This window comes from Cydia splendana, chromosome 6, assembly GCF_910591565.1.
Source record: "Cydia splendana chromosome 6, ilCydSple1.2, whole genome shotgun sequence".
In the NCBI taxonomy this organism is placed as follows: Eukaryota; Metazoa; Arthropoda; class Insecta; order Lepidoptera; family Tortricidae; genus Cydia; species Cydia splendana.
The window spans coordinates 23,478,993-23,497,495 of record NC_085965.1 but is presented as its reverse complement, the minus strand read 5'-3'; the positions used below and the strand labels follow the sequence as shown (position 1 = coordinate 23,497,495).

At 36.3% G+C, this 18,503-nt stretch overlaps 1 protein-coding gene across 1 annotated transcript; it reads left to right on the top strand.

The window, feature by feature from the left end:
- The first annotated feature begins 6,157 nt into the window (after window positions 1–6,157).
- LOC134791771 (autophagy protein 12-like) lies at window positions 6,158–11,922 on the top strand. The gene is made up of 3 exons (XM_063762925.1): window positions 6,158–6,341; window positions 7,016–7,152; window positions 11,444–11,922. Exons 1-3 carry the CDS (start codon window positions 6,230–6,232, stop codon window positions 11,564–11,566), a joined length of 372 nt encoding a protein of 123 aa, XP_063618995.1. The 5' UTR covers window positions 6,158–6,229; the 3' UTR covers window positions 11,567–11,922.
- Window positions 11,923–18,503: the final 6,581 nt, after the last annotated feature.

The window sequence follows — 18,503 nt, the reverse complement described above, 5'->3', positions numbered from 1 at the left end:
CAAGGTGAATCATGTGGCAGCTGCATTTAACACATGTTATTTCAGGCACATGCTGTTTTAAGTGGGAAAACACGGAATTGTATTCTCCAACCATGCTATTTGTCGTGTCGCTGGCGAATCCTATGAAATTTGTGAGTGGTATTGCATGCGATTTTAACCAGTCTAATAATGCTTGACACAAATCTTCCGCTTTACCGGAACCAACTTCGTATATATCTAAGAAGGAAGTTTGGACTTTGGTTCCATCATGATATATAATTGATAGCGCACATTGTTTTTTTATGGTGTTGTCCGTAGTCTCGTCCATAATTATGCTGAAAAAATTGCCTGGTTCTTTTATTACTTTTAATATTTCATATGTACAATGGGCGGGGGCAATTAATTTTGTCAACATATTTGTTGCCTTGGTTCGACCTAAGGTGACTTTTTGAGCTATAGTCGAATCCGGGTAGATGTTTGCCATAAAAGGTACCAAATCATCCACTAAGGATATAGGTAAGTTATGTTCCGCCACAAATGCGCAAATTTTTACTTCTGCCCTTTTAATTGCGTCATCTTCTGTATTTGGAATAATTATTTTGTCTATTGGTTTGTGCGAAGCCACGGTCCTCATATTAGTGGCATGTTTCCCTGATTTCATATGTTTGTCGAGGGAACCCTTATGGTTAATAAATCTTTCGTCACACACTTTGCAATATGCGCATGCGCTCGATTCATTCGGAAAGGTTTTTTTTACAAGCCAATTTCGATAGCACATTTGTGAGCCACTTGTCGTTGAATTCTTTACTTCCTTTAGTGTCTTTAGATTTTGTTTTCTTAGCAGGTGGTGGTCCATCGTCATCATCATCATCATCAGATGCTTCGGAAAAATGTGTCATAGATTCAACGGATATTTTTTCATTTTTGGAAACGTTTGGAACAGCTTTCGAAGTAGACGCTACAGGTTTAACATACGCAGATGTCGTCACATTGGCTACAAAGGTTGTAGATGTAAGAACAGCAGAAGATGCGGTAGTGGTGGTCAAAGAGGTTGTAGTATTAGTAACTGTCGCAGTGGTAACAGAAGGGTTAGTAACGGATTTGGACTTTTCGCCTTTTGTTAAAAATCTATCCATCTTGGTAAAAACACAACCTAACTTTGTTATATTAGGTCAAACATGCATGCAACATGCATCGCGTGCTGCAAATAACAAAGAAAAAACATATATCACTCTGTTGTACAATGTACAGCGTACACTTAAGTTGCAAACCACCAAAAACCACCAGAAAATTGAAAATCAGGCATTCTAAATTTTTTTCAAAAAAGATGTTTTTAAATACACTTGCATATTATGTACATTATATTGCAAATAAAGGCTGCAGTGTGTAAAGATGAAGCGAATATTCACTAGACATTCAGCATCCAAGGCAACCTCCTTTTTCACCCCCTTTCTACTCCCAATTAAAGCATTATAGAGTCAGACCAAGAATAGTCTGCAGCGGATTTGATAGCCCACGCAGTGAAGCTGTTATTTTAAACGTCAAACTTCTATGAAATTATGACGTATAAATGACACTTGCACTGCGTGGGCTATCAAATCCGCTGCAGACTTTTTTTGTTCCGACTCTACTTCTCCTCTGACTACCACAACCACAACAAAATTTGCACCAATCCCAATACTTAATGATTACCAAATATATTGTCCATCTCTGTGTGATTATATTACTTTACTCCACATTTAAAATCTTAGTATTTAATCTAGAAGAAATACAGTTCGAAATTGATCCCTTTGTTTCACATAAGTTGCAAAGATTTATTCAATAACAAAACTAACAAACTATTATTGAAATTAACTATTAACTGAATAAATTAAAACTAATAAAATAAATAAATATATAACTTACCCACCTATCTTAGGTCCCCCAGATCTATTTTAAATGTATAATAAAAAACAGATCTATTTTACATGTATAATAATTAGAACTTCAGACTTATTATTATCAATACAAATTACTAAGATTGAATAAGTAGGTACATAAATTTAATTACACAGCGATGGACAAAAAATATGGTAATCATTTGGTATTGGGATTGGTGCAAATTTTGTTCTGGTAGGTAGGGTTTCAGTTCAGATGTGATAGGTACATGAAGATGAGAATAACAGTTTATTGATTTGTTTAGTTATCCTTATTAATGCTACCTACTTACCAATTAGCTATGGGCAACCAATCCTGGAAATAAGCCTCCTCCATGAACTGCCACAGGGAACGGTCTCTAGCCCAGCACACTGCAGTCACCACCCCGTGCGAGGTCTCCTGTCCACCTGATTTGTAGTTAAGTTGGTCAGTTAAACTAAGAGAGTAATGAAATTTATCTACATATATGTATTCCTTTTGCTGAGTGCTAATAGTGCTATATAAAAAATAAAACTAGCCTTCAGAGTCACCTATAATACAATCTAGGAAAATACTCAATAATCGGGGAAGGTATGAAATAAATTAGATAAAAAACAATTCAATTATTGGGGATATTCTTACAAAACCCATCCAAGACCCAAAATTAGCATAGCTAGTTCTATAAGTGCTAGGTGATGATATATACAGGGTGGAAAGGCACGACGATCCTTTCCGGAAATGGGAGATAGTTTAGCCTAAGCTCTATATTTTCTCCATAGAAACTATGTTAATATGGGCAACCGTTTCTAAATTATGACCTTTTAAACATCCACGCAAAAAACTACTTTGTTCTAACCCTAACAGGTGACAGGGTCAATGAACTTACTTGTAAACAATCAGTATTCGACAGGAAATTATGCTAATTTGTTGCCATCTAACCATTTTTAGGTCTGCTTACCGCACGGTAAGAATCATTGCAGGATTTTCGCTTTCTTAGTGGTTCCACTTGTTCAATACTTGAATGAAATAGTTATGTTATTCCTTAATATTAATAATACTAACCACAACATTGTTTACAACGAAAGTTCAAATGGTGACATTGACAACCACTCAAAAGTACGCAATCGTCTTATAAATATCTCTGGTTTCCTTGACTGATAAAAAGGTTTTAGTTTCTTAACACGTTTCACAAAATTATTTTCGAATAATTGGAAACTATTTAAAATAATAAAAAATTACATGTAGGTTGTGTTAGTTGCACCAAATTAACTTGCAAAAATGAAATACTAAGAATAAATCAAGAATAAATACTTCTTCAATACCAAACTAACAAACCTTCTTGCGTGGTAGGAAATAGACAAGACGTCTGATGTTTGAAATTAAATTTTCATTGAACTATACTTATTGAATGTCATATTCTTCAAATAAAAATGTTAGATGCTCGTGGCTATTTAAATTTGTGGGGCTGTGTAAAAGATATGGTGTACCAAACCAAACGGAATGTGAAACTGCGGACGAAATGAGACAAAGGCTAATTGGTGCTTTCTGCGGAGGATAAATGACGAAGAGCATACACTATATCGCATGTGCATCGACATACTCGGGTACGGGCTGCGGCGGCGTTGTAATACACGGAGGTACATTTGAACACCGTATGTGAAAAGAAGATAGTATTAAATATTGGAAAAAAGTAATTATCTAAGAAAGTAATAAAATTGTTTGTAATATTTTTGCATGCATTTGATTTATTTGACATTTATGCGTCATTCATACATCATTGCGATACTGTCAACGATCGGAAAAAAGTGTAAAGTCCCGAGCTTTCCCGACGGAGATCCTTAATCTAGCCGTCATGTGCACATGCTATAGGGTTATCACCACAGTTAAAAAGTAGTATTTTTGCAATTTTTATTTTTTACTCAATTAACGATTCTTACCATTACCAATAGTCTCTGTATCACTTAAACGACCTAATACTTCCGGGAAGGATCGTCGTGCCTTTCCACCCTGTATATATACTTAATACATACTGAGATACATAAACATTAATTACTCAGAAACAAATATTTGTAATAAATGCACAAAAATATGCTACAAAAATACTGGAATTTAAACTAAGGTCCTCCAGTTTGGTAGACTTTATTTTTGCACTGATTGTTTGTAGTTTAGAATAATAAATTATATCATCGAACACAAAAATAATCAATTTTACAGCAAACATAAGAAAACAACTCAAATTTGCATTTGATTACTTTGCCTCACATATGGATAAAATGCAACTTTCTTATCAGTTTTGAAACCATCAAGAGAGCCTTTACCAGCTGGTGTGGTGAAAATGAAATAGCCGACCACATATTTTTTTTTCCAGAGAAAGAAAAATTGTATTGAACCTACGGTCGACGATATATTCCAAACATTTAAGTTGATAAGAAATCTTAATAAAAACAATTATTAATCAAAGTTTACGTAAGTACTTACCTATCTATAGAAACGTAAACGAATTCGGAAAAAACACCGTTAGTTATCTTCACAGGTAAATAAAACGCGAACCGTAAAATCGCCGGAATCAGAAAATTGAAAGAAAAGTTTTAAAAGTTTACACTGTTTACCTTGTTCTTGATTGTAAGTGCCAGCAACGGTTCATTTGATAGCGTCTGTACTCAACTTGCGATATTCATAACATTCATTATTCATTTAACTTAATCAAAAGAAAATAAACAAGTAAATAATTTACCCCCGGATAAAATAATACAGTAATGGTTTTTGTGCACTCAAAAATCTCAAAATAACTAATGCAATGCAATGAGTATCATAGATACAGACGAAAAGAAATGAATCATTACACTAAAAAAAAAATTATTACTATCAAACTAAATGACACCGTCATATTAAGGTAACAAGTCTCATTTTGCCACGACTATTATAGTAAACATGATGACGGATGTAACGTCAAAGGTGTCAACTGTCAGTGCAAGTGTCAACTTGGGTGCGTTCACGTTCACTGCGTTCCTAAATAATACGAATTGCAGAACTAAACTTGTCCAAAATTCGGCTAGCTTAAAAAGTCACAAAAATTGCCCCAAGTTCAAAAGTCACGCACATGTCACACGAGAAGGCGAAAATTCACGAAAAATGTGACTTTTGTGACCATCTGGCAACGCTGAAGAGCATATAATCACTACGTCCTGATTGACAATGACATAAGCATAGATTTATAAGTTTATGGACATACATTACTTACTCTATATAATAACAAAGACACAACTGCACTGACTGCACTGCAACGACTGACACTGATACTTGCAAGTTGCAACCAACTTGCACCTGCTGCATACTGCTGACTTGACTGAGTGACTGACTGTAAATTTATGCATGGTATAATAATATACTCCGCCTGGTACTCCATTCCGAGATTCGCGTATGACCTAACTGACACGCGCCTACGTCATCATGCTGTTTACAGGTTCTCAAACTTTGAAATGTGGGAGAATTTTAACCAACGGTGAAAATTATTTTAACGGCATTAATTTTAAGTTATTCATGTAGAAACATAGTAAAATAAAACAAATCTAATGTATTAAATTAAACTTTATTTATCTATACAAGACAAACGTTTAAAAAACTAATTCACAGTTACACATTAATTACCAAGCTTACGACGTGAAAAGTTTGGAAAACACTGCGACTGCTGACACTGAGCGAGAAGGAAATAACAATTAACACGCGTTCGACAAGGATGACGGTCAGGGCATGAAGTTATCTAGATCCGAATTGTCAAATGTCCATAGCGCTATCCTGTGTTGCCAGTAGTATAAACAGAATTACCCGAAAGTCTGAAATTTCTTTCTTGAATCGGAAGATATTGCTAACGAGTAATTAAAAATGACGTGTTATTGTAAAATTTAAGCTAAAATACATATTGATGAAAATTATAAAATTATAAAGAAATATTTTAACTTATTAACCATAGGTATAATGTACCCATGTAACATGTTATGTTGAAATAAAGTGGCAATGTTATTGTGACGTAATCGCGTGTCACTCTGGGAATGGAAGACCATGTTTTATTAGACCATGAATTTATGTTAAAATGAAATGACAAAGGAAAGTGAAGTGGGGGCGGTGCGGTGCGTTTATTACGACTTTTACTGACACCTTTAAATAGTTTGAGACATTGAATAAGCCGTCCATTTTAATCAAACTCTGTTCATGTATGATAAACTGTCAATGTCAAATCGATACTCGAATCGACGACGACTCGATAGATAGATATTTTTGTGAACTTGTGAAGTCAACACAAATTACTCGTATTACATACAATATATTTTTCAAATTTGTAGTGTTATTTATAACAATGAGTGATGAAAAATCAGAGGATAACACGGCGAGTTTATCTAGCGCAACGGAAACTTTGAAAATAGAAGATAAAGATAATGGCGACGCCGTGAAATCTGATAAAGTGAAAAGTAAAAATGTTTACTGTAATTTTTCTATTTGCGCCCATTAGGTCCATCAGGCTAATTAATTTAGACTACCTAACATCGCTTCTATACGATACTTTAAAAGATTATTGCCTAGTTTGATAAAATTTTACCAATGACACAATGTAAAGTTGGGGTTATCACAACTGATAAAGTGATAAACATAGTTTAGTTGCAATTTACGTCTTGTTTCTATTACACCTAGAATGGTGCTTGTTTCCAGCTAATACTGGCCAGAATACGTAATAGACCCAATATTTTCTCCTTGCGGTCCTTTGATTGAGTATTTTCATCCATCTCCAACTTAAAATTTTATAAAGGAACAAGAATCCTAAAAACTGACTATTTATTCAACGCCCTCCTGTCTTAGTTGGACCCCTTCGAAGCAGGATGTGGATTTGAATCCCTGTAAGGGCTACAGACAACGAGAAATGGAAAGGAGGCTTTTACCCTCAAGGGATTGCACATTGTGAAAATATAACAAAAGAAAAGTCAATTTTATAACGGACGTGCGAGAAATAAAGCTTAAATAATAATAATAAGGGCATTTGTGTGTTTAACACAAATATTTGTTGCCGAGTTATGGATGTTGTCCATGTACATAAGTATATGCGAATTTATCTATATTAAAGTTACCATTTATTTATTTAATTTTCCAGTTGACATTTTATTGAAGGCAACGGGCAACGCTCCGATCATGAAGAAGAAAAAGTGGGCCGTGGATGCAGAGAAGCCCATCGGCTGGATCATGGAGTTTGTCAAGAAGTACCTGAAGCTGGAACCCGACGAGAGACTTGTATGTCTTATCTTCTTTTACAAGCTTTTATTGAACTTGCAATGTACCTATGTAACTATGTATGAGTTGCGTCGCTTAACTTCAAACTCAGGTAAATCCATCTGTCGGATTATGCGATTTTGCTACTAAGAAAAGGTAATAGGAGAGAGAGGGTTGAATGGATTTACCCGAGGTTGAAGTTAAGAGACATGTATGTTTGTATGGGTCAGACATTGCATGTTAATTTTGACTCACTTCCCGGCTTCCAATGAAGCTGAAAGTTTGCATACAAGTGTAAATTGGATGACAATGCAATATTATGGTACCATCAACCTGATCTGATGATGAAGACAGGAGGCGGCCATAGGAACTCTGTGATAAAAAATATCAAAACCTAACTGTGTTTGGGGTTTTTATAATTGTCTCAGTGAGTATTAGTTGCCTGTGGAAAAAAAAGTAGTCAGCGATAAAAGCTTGTACAGTCAACTGTAAAAATATGGGTGTAGACAACTTACTCAAAAATATGTCCCATAGCAGGCGTGGCTCACTCTGCGATTTCGTCGCTTTGCAACAAGTAGCTAAAAGTACATCCCTTCCACACCAATTTTGGTGGCTAGCCATAAGCCGCGCGTGGCGCTGTCGCCAGCTAGCGGCCATATCTGTCCTGATCGTAACAGACGCGTTTTGTTAGAGAGCGAGTCTTCTGTACCTAGTACTATTATTTATTCTGTGCCCATAGTTCTTAATTCACTGACGAGTTACGGGACATATTTTTGAGATGATTTGTACACCCATATTTTTACAGTTGACTGTACCAAAAATGAAACTTTTGCCAAAAACTTATTCAGAATCAGAATCAGAATCAGAACTTTTATTGATAAAATATAAGTATTTTACACGTCAACACATTATTTCTGTTACAGCACACATTATTATTTCATACATTAAAACATTTACAGAACATAATTATTAACTATTTTAGGTCAAATTATTTTAACTTACATACTACTTTTAATTCAAATTATATCCATTTATTTATTATTATTATTATCCATTTAATTTAAAATTATTAATTTTAATTATCGATTTAAGTCAATTATTAGTATTTTTTTTTTATTAAGTTTAAAATAAAAATAAAATAAATAAATAACAATCTTAACATTAACAACTTATATTTAATTCTTTGGTGGTATATCATCATTATACCTTATATTAGTGTTAGGCTTTGGCAAGTAATCAGATGGTTCCAGATGGCTGAAAGAAGTCTTTTACTGAATATAGTGCATCCGTAATTAACTTTGCCTTTAGTTTATTTTCGAACGACCTACCACTATTTGCATTTCTAATATCATCCGGTATTGCGTTATACACCTTTGGACCAATTGAGTGTAGCAGTTTTTTGGACTTTGCCAGTCTAGTCGGGGGTGGTCGCAATTTATGTCGCTGCCTTGTATTGCGATTGTGAGCGTCACCGTATGTTGCGAATTGGTCTAAATGCGTTCGTACATATTTTGCGATTTCCAGGATATACAGACTTGGTAGCGTTAGTATCTTGTACTCCTGGAACAAGTTTCTTACGTCGCTGTCCCACGGAACTCCCGCCACAACTCGCATCGCTCGTCTTTGTAACCTGAACGGTCTTTCTCGCTCTGCAGCATTACCCCAGAGGTCAACGCCATAAGCAAGAAGTGAATGAAAGTAGCCGTAGTAGGCTTTTTTCACATTATCGGTGTTAAGGCTAGGACGCAATCTACTCAGTGCGAAACATGCAGATGAGAGCCGGCTGCACAGTGTATCAATGTGAGAACTCCATGTGAGACCAGAATCTATTATTAGACCGAGATATTTCACCTCATCCACCTGTGGAACCGGCTGCCCATTACAGACAATGTTTAGATTGTGATCCTGCCTGCCACGGAGCCCAAATCGGATGATGTTGGTTTTTTCGACATTTAATGTCATTCCATTGGCCGTGAACCATGACGCAACTTGATCCATGACCATATTGGTTTTTGCCACGAGCTGCGCATGGGTGTCGGCGGCTACGATTACGCACCCATCATCCGCGAATAATACGAACTCGGCCTGGTCACTTGCGGTTGTGAAATCGTTCATGAGTATCAAGAACAGGTTATTACCCATACTCGAACCCTGTGGTACGGAACGCTCACCCAGATCCAGCAGATCCGACCTGGCACCGCATACGGATGTCAGCTGCTGCCTGTTGGAGAGGAATGACACAATCGTGTCGTAAAAGCTACCTGTAACGCCGTAGTGGTCAAGTTTGGCTAGCAACAGAGAATGACTCACCAACTCGAAGGCGCGTGACAGGTCACAGAATATAGCTGCGACCTGCCTCCGCCCCTCCAGGTGTTTCATCACCCTCTCCACGACGTCTCTGGCTGCGTCTATCGTCGAGCGGCCATGTTGGTACGCGTATTGCTGCTTATTTAATAACTCATTTCTTCTAAAAAATGACATGAGTCTTTCACCTAATAGCCCTTCACAAATTTTGGAAAATATGGGTATTAGCGAAATAGGTCTGAAATTCTTTAGGGATTGCATCTCCCCTTTACCCTTATATATAGGTTGAACTTTGACCCTTTTTAGATTGGATGGATATTTGCCGGCATTAACACACTTGTTAACCAAGTTACACAGTATTTCAATGATAAAACTTGGTAACAAGTCGAATAGGTGAGTGGACATATCATTGATGTCTTTTGAATCCTTTCGTTTAATGTTTTTTACCATTTTTTCTACGTCATTTAACGAAAAAGGAGTATGAATTATATAACTTAAGTGTTTATTTATATATCGAGTTAAAAAATCAAGCGCAGCCGGCTTGTTGACATTTGCATTTGCACATTTAATTGAGTCAACGTAAAACCGGTTTAGTTCAGTTGCAGTTTCGGCCGCCTGCTGATCGACGGACGCTCCCGTGGCTTTGCTTATCAGTACTTGAAGGGCGTTCCGCTTGTCCTCGCGTCTGCCTGTTTCGGATGAGATTATTTGCCAGGATGTTTTGCAAATGTTAGTGCTGTTCGCAATAGACTGATTAAGGAAATCTTTTCGTGCCTGATATAGTGCGTTCGTGAACTGGTTTTCGAGTTCGGATATCACGTTAATCGTTTTGTTTACGTCAGATGTGTTACCGCTAGACAAAGTTAATTTTTCTTTATGAAGGTTATTCCGGATGTTTTTGACCTGGTTACTTACCCAAGATTTGTTTACATTTTTTGTTGGATATTTTTTAAGTGGAAAGTGAGTGTCGTAGAAGTGTGTTATTTTTTGCAAAATCAAATCTAAAGTGTGACTTGGGCAGCTTTGTTTATACAGTAGCGAGTTCCAGTCATGATTGCACAAACTGTAAGTAAATTCGTATTTATTTTTCTCCGAGAACAGTCTCTTCCAGATTACATTATTACATTGTAGTGTTTTTTCAATAATAACACGCACAATCACACACAGATGGTCAGATAGGTTCATGTTTAGTGGTTCGTCACATTGGACGAGATTTTTCGATATATTGGTGTAGGCGTGGTCAATACATGTCTTTGTAGTGTTACAAATGCGAGTAGGGGATGATGAAAGACATCGTAATCCAACAGATTTTAAGAGATCAATTAAAGTTTTTTTTTCGCGCGTATTTGTCAAGATATCGATGTTGAAATCGCCAACTATTATTATTTTATGTTGTTTAAATAAGGGAGATTCTAGTAGTTTGCTAAAATTACTAATAAATTCTTGAAAATTATTGCTCTCGCCTGGTTGAGATGCTATTTAATTATCATAGCAATTTGTGCCACCTGTAAACCTCTTCCTTATCGTAAGATCGTAACCTCATAGACCGTAGTAGATCGTAGCCTCGTAACTTAAGGAAAACAAAAAATTTAGCTCTAGTTAAGTCCCACTTCAGTCACTTTAATAAAAGCATAAATAATAACGCCATTATGGTATACAACAAATTAAACGATGAGATAAAAGATTGTAGCGATATAAACACCTTTGACAGAAGACTTAAGCAATATTTTTTAAGCAGACCTTATTATACAATCGATGAATATTTTGCTAATGCACTAGATTAGACATACTAGAATTATTTACTGAATTATTATAATAATTTTATGTGAACTTATTTTAAATGTAAATACTGTTTTAATGTATATTTGCATGTATACTTGTATACTTATAGCAAATAAATTATATGACTATGACTATAGCTGAGGGATGTGACGGTTGTGGGCACTCTTCACCAGTGATCTCCAAGCTGCTCTGGCTGTAAACCTAAACGGTAATATTCCTTTTTCAGTTCCTGTATGTGAACCAGACATTTGCCCCGTCTCCGGACCAGATGGTGAAGAACCTGTACGAGTGTTTCGGCACAGACGGTAAACTGGTGCTGCACTACTGCAAGAGCCAGGCGTGGGGCTGAATGGAAATACGTCAATATGGTTGCCTTATAACTTATAACCACCGTAGGCTTGAGTTTCACGGAACCGCCGCCAAAAACCCGCTCTCAAATAATTGAAGTTTACGTTCTCATTTTAAAACGACATGCTGACAAACTGAACTGAAATTCTCTCTCTCTCTCTAGCCCTTCTCTACCCTTCGGGTGTAGGCCTCCTTCATTTTATGCCATTCGTCACGGGTCTGTGCGACCTGGAGCCACTTCTTTCCCGCAGTCCTTTTGATGTCGTCGTCCCAACGCATCTCTATGAAATTATGACGTATAAATAGCGTACTGCGTATGCTATCAAAATCGTTGCAGTTTTTTCTTGGTCCAATTAACTTCGAAAATTAAGCTAGGGACACACTTATCCCACTTACGCAACGTCTGGCAATGCATTATGAAATCTGAACCCTGAAATATGCTTAGAACTCGGAGTAAATATCTATGGAGCCGCCATTAACAGGCGTTCCCCTCTGAAAAAGTCCGCGGCCGCCGGTCAAGGAGGTTATATAAAACTAGTTGCCACACGTCATACGCCATTCAGCAAACGTCAGTCTAAGCGGAATGATAGGAGCCGAAAATGCCGAATTGCAGCGTTTTCTCATGCAAAATGAGATCGGAATCGTCTAGTCTACAAAAAGAACACGTTTCTTATCATATGTAAGTACTACTACATCTAAATATTATCAAATAGTGCATTAATTTTGCAAATAACTAAAAAACATTGTCAATCTGACAGTGATACCAGTGACATGGTATTAGATCTAATTTAGGGTAATTCTAAAGAAGACCTTCTAAATATTAATTAGGTACGTGTAGAATTTCTAATAGGGAATATTATGCGAAACTCTGCGTAGGGGTCGCGACTACCACAATCCATCACAATCTGGGGGTCCGCCGCGGAACAAGAAAATTTAAATTTCGTTATCTAACCTCTCTATCACTATTGCATATTTGAGCGATAAAGAGAAAAGAGAAAATTTACTAGCTAGCTTAGTGCTACACTCTGGCGGCAGAACATTGCAGTAATACGCCCTATTTGCGTTGCTTTTTATTATATAATTTATGTAACACATTTGTTTTATATAACACCTTAGTTTCATATCAACCTAATCTATTTAATCAAATAAATAGATCTATAAGAATAAAGAAAAGGGGGACGGGGGATCAAAAGTTAGTCGAAAACATCTCGCGTGATTTGTGCACAACCCCTAAATAACGTAAAATTACCGATAGACTATTTTTTTTTGAAAATTAATTTTTCCTTTAGTTTCTACATATAGCCGGTCAAGCAGATCTTGTCAGTAGAAAAAGGCGGCAAATTTGAAAAATGTAGGCGGGAAGGGATATCGTCCCATAAAAAATTTGAATTTCTCGCCTTTTTTACTGACAAGATTTGCTTGACCAGCTATATATTTTTATTTAACATGTCAAATATTTTATTAATTTAAGGTATTTACGGCTGTCACTTTCCATAAATAGGCACTTTTAATTTATTACTCTGGTATCACCGTACCAATATTAGAGTCTGGCTAGCCAAAAATTGTTGACAGATATTTCGTTGTTGTATCACCAATTGTCTATGATTTAAAAAAAAAGCTAAAAGTCAGTTGTCAATTTATGTCATTAATTCAAATTGTTTGCGGTTTATAAGGGGTTTTCTTTATGCGAGTGCGGTCTTGACGAAGGAACGACGGAACACATTTTCTTTTCTTGCAACAGACTTAACCACTCTTTATATGATGTTTTACCGAAAAATATTCCGCGGCCTATCAATTTTCAAACGCTTCTGGTTCTCATGGATCCTCCCATCACTGGAATTATTCTTAAACACATACAAGAAAATAATATAAAACTTTAACGGCTTTACTTGCTCTACTCTTTCTATAATACTTGTCATCTTATATCTATTGCCCATCTCTTATTTTTCTCCTTATGTTGGCATGCTGCCTAACTGTCAAAACTATCGCCTTTCCCGCTCTTTTTCTAATAAACTGTACATATGTCATGTGTTGTCTGTGATGCCCATAACAATAAATGTTTTTGTATTAGGTTCCCAGCACAATTCCTATCACCAAATCAAAATTATTCACCGAACATTCTTATCGTGCGTAGTACGTCTTAAAACGTCGTCATTGGCAAAATCCCTCCTGCCAATACACACAAGAGGGGAAAGCCATAATAAAAAAAAATAAAAAAAAAATAAGGGGTTTATTTTAAATTACATTAATAATGTCTATACTGAGTGTGGTTCGCAAACTTTTATTTAAGCTCGTAAATAATTACGACAATGTGCGAAGTCGACGTGTAGCGTTGTATAACGAAAAACTGCAATGTTTACAACTCCTAAACAAATGTAAACAAATTAGGAGGTTGGTGCTCTATAAATATTTTGATACTTAGCATTTAGCATGATTTAGCATATTTGGCATAGTACTTATGTATTTTTTTGGCGATGGATTAATATTACGGTATTATAGAGCTAGGTCTTATTTACACTACATTTCATTTTTCGCCTTGTTACAATGGTATATGGTGAGAAAGTGTTAACATATGTGTTTATCGTTGACTATACTTTACATAGTGGTAGAAATTAGGTGAGCTGACTTTGAGTGCACGTCAACGTATATTTAACTTATATCCTTAGGTAGCTTACGTGTGCACAGAAAATCAAAAATATTTTCTAGTATCAAAACTATATTTCCTACTACACAAAGTGTGACCAGCCCAAGATTTTTTGAATATCCCGCCAAACATTTGTGTAATATTTCAGTAGCCAGACTCTAGTGATGGGACACCATAAAAACCAATATCGGTAAAATCGATATAAACATAATGAATAATATACAGATGGTCAAGCAAATCTTGTCAGTAGCAAAAGGTGGCAAATTTAAAAATAAAGTCGATTTCGCACCTTTTTCTACAAGATTTGCTTGATCAACTTTATTATTATTTTATTATTACTTAGTAAGAGGGGAGTGGACGGGGTCTGAAATAAACAAACATTAGGAGAATCAATATTTCCATCTTTTTTTACGCCGCACACCCAGGGCTTGGAAACCATTTTATTTTTCAAACCGGTTTCGTTCATTCACCAGGGAACGAAAATGATATCGTTTCTGTTTAAGGTTACTGGTTAAATAACTGTTCTATTGAGATACTTATTTATGCCAAATTCGTTCGCCTTCCGATTTTGTGGAACGAAATTAACCGGTTAAATTGAAAATATCGAAGCGAGATAGAATGGTAAGTATTGTTATCACTTTCACGTATGACAATGAGTTTAACCGAGAGTCTCTGAAAGCCAAGAGTAACCGGTATTATATCGTTCCATGCGAACCGGTTAGATGAAAGAACGTAATTTCTTAATTCGGTTTCGATCAATTTAACTGGTTTCCACCAAGATATCTCTTGGCTTATGCCTAAGAATAAGAATATGAATAAGAATCTTTTATGATCATTTCATGATCAGGCTAGTGACTACCAGCCATATCGTTAAAACCTCATCGTTTGACGATATGCCTGCCGACGTTTAGGCACATAAGTAGAGTGAGATGTTCCTAGGCAGATCATTAAACGCCGGCATTTTATGATCTGCCTAGCGAACACCAGCCATATCGTACAAATCTCAAGGAGTGATATTCCTAGGCAGATGATGATCTGCCTAGTGACCACCAGCCATATCGTGCTAACTTCAAGGTGTGATATTCCTAAGCAGATCATGAAACGCCGGCATGTCATGATCTGACTAGTGACCACCAGCCATACCGTGCAAACCTCAACATTTAGGCATATCGAATAAGTAGGATTTCCTAAATTTTAGCAAATGATAACCATTGAAATGGCTTGACAGCCTACTTATAGTACCTACGTGTTTGGGTAGCGTATGATTTTAGTACCTACCTAGTACCTACGCATGCTGCTCAAAATGCCACATAGAATGCAGTAATAGCAGTGGCAAAAAATGCAAAAGGCAGATTATTAAATGGCGGCGCGGCGTTTCATGATATGCCTAGGAATATCTCGATATGCCCGATTTTACGATCTACCGCCCGATATCCCTTAAATGACATCCTATGGCCGCGTTCCATCTCTGTCATCAGATCTGCATGCTCGATAGTATATTGCATTGCTTTCAGAAGTAAACCAACATGTAAAATATTAACTAATGAACTGATAATAAAAAATCATTCTATATCAGCTTGCAAGATTTGCCCTAAACAAATTGACAAACTATTAGAAATAACATCTAAACAATACAAAAAATGAAAGTTAGTAAAATGCTGGTACAAAGACTTGATATTGTATTATAATGAAAGTCATTTATTTGATAATATAAAACAAATACATACTGTATTATTATTATAATTGATAAAATCAGAAATTAAAATTCATTGTCAATAAAATATCGACAATATTATCGGCGCGTCCCTCGCACTATCTAGCGGGCTCAGCACGGTTCCATTTTTATCGACTATCACTATGCGCGTCCCTTTCGCACTTACATACTTGTTAGAACGTGACAGGCATGGTGACAAGGGATAAAAACGCGACCGTGCTAAGCCGCTAGGTTTACTTAGAACTGACGTCATCTCGTTCACGGACAGGGTTGTCTGTGTTTGTTCTTGTAGGTACTTGTGTGAATATAGTTTTTGCTAGTGTTTGATAATTTTATCGTGTGCGTGTGTAGCGAAGCATGCTAAAAATGCATTAGTGTTAACATTATTTGTGTGCGTTACCTCGTCCCCCGCGCCAAAAACGACAGAATTTTTCAGATAGAAATTAGTGCGCGTCTCCACTCCATAGATATTTACTCCGAGGCTTAGAAACATAAAGCCTGGCCGTAATATGATCATTGTCAAGAGGGTGCTGTTATTCTCATGTATACGGTGACAGTTCAGTTTATTATGAAAAAATTCGTTCCAATGAAATTCCGCAACATGGCGCGTGATCATATATTCCGTCAGGCTTTACTTGTCACACGCAATGCAACGCATGACAAGTATGTTTCTAAGCATACAAATTTCAGGGTTCAGTGGGTATGTTGGATAAGTGTGTCCCTGCTTTTTCGGTGACGTCGGCACAGCTCATAAAATGTAATAACCGCTTAAAGCTTAAAACCCATAGGTAATATAATAAGATATCCATAATTAAAGTGAGGTTTAGACTAGCAATAACTTGTATGCAATTTTCATTACATTTCGGTATTTGATAAAACTTTTGAATGCTGTTTGCTTTAGTAGTCGACAATGTAAATTGCATGCAAGTCTAGTCTAGTCCTCGCTTTAAGGCGCCTGTACACAATGTGCCAACGCCGGCCATTAGAGGGAGCAAGTGATATTGCTATCTCATTCTACCGCATAGCTGCGTCCCTTGGAGTGGCCAGCGCTGGCCCATTGTGTACAGGGGCCTTTAGAATTAACATAATTATTTATCAGTATCACCTATAATTTCGATTCAAATCTTAAATATCTGATGGATGAGTGATATATAAGTTGTAAATATTATTCTTTAAGCTATTTTATATGTGATATGTAACTTAGTCACTATTGTAAGTATATATTTAATCAACACATCTGTATTTTATTTGTTACTTTAGAAATCATATCGCGGTACAGTACAAGTGGGGTCATTTTTAGGGTGCCGCAGTCAACTGGGAACCCTTAAAGTAGTTATTCCAGTTCGTTGCATATTCTTAAAAAGACTGACGATTTGACTGCACTGATTAGTAATAGTACATTATTGTCGAGGCTCGGAAGTAGCTACTTGCAGGCTGAGGATTCGTATTAAACGGACGACCTTGGGAGTCCGTTTAATTGAATCCGAAGCCAGCAAGTAGCCTTCCAGCCGAGTCATATACAGGGTGGAAAGGCACGACGATCCTTCCCGGAAGTATTAGGTCGTTTAAGTGATACAGAGACTATTGGTAATGGTAAGAATCGTTAATTGAGTAAAAAATAAAAATTGCAAAAATACTACTTTTTAACTGTGGTGATAACCCTATAGCATGTGCACATGACGGCTAGATTAAGGATCTCCGTCGGGAAAGCTCGGGACTTTACACTTTTTTCCGATCGTTGACAGTATCGCAATGATGTATGAATGACGCATAAATGTCAAATAAATCAAATGCATGCAAAAATATTACAAACAATTTTATTACTTTCTTAGATAATTACTTTTTTCCAATATTTAATACTATCTTCTTTTCACATACGGTGTTCAAATGTACCTCCGTGTATTACAACGCCGCCGCAGCCCGTACCCGAGTATGTCGATGCACATGCGATATAGTGTATGCTCTTCGTCATTTATCCTCCGCAGAAAGCACCAATTAGCCTTTGTCTCATTTCGTCCGCAGTTTCACATTCCGTTTGGTTTGGTACACCATATCTTTTACACAGCCCCACAAATTTAAATAGCCACGAGCATCTAACATTTTTATTTGAAGAATATGACATTCAATAAGTATAGTTCAATGAAAATTTAATTTCAAACATCAGACGTCTTGTCTATTTCCTACCACGCAAGAAGGTTTGTTAGTTTGGTATTGAAGAAGTATTTATTCTTGATTTATTCTTAGTATTTCATTTTTGCAAGTTCATTTGGTGCAACTAACACAACCTACTTGTTATTTTTAATTATTTTAGATAGTTTCCAATTATTCGAAAATAATTTTGTGAAACGTGTTAAGAAACTAAAACCTTTTTATCAGTCAAGGAAACCAGAGATATTTATAAGACGATTGCGTACTTTTGAGTGGTTGTCAATGTCACCATTTGAACTGTCGTTGTAAACAATGTTGTGGTTAGTATTATTAATATTAAGGAATAACATAACTATTTCATTCAAGTATTGAACAAGTGGAACCACTAAGAAAGCGAAAATCCTGCAATGATTCTTACCGTGCTGTAAGCAG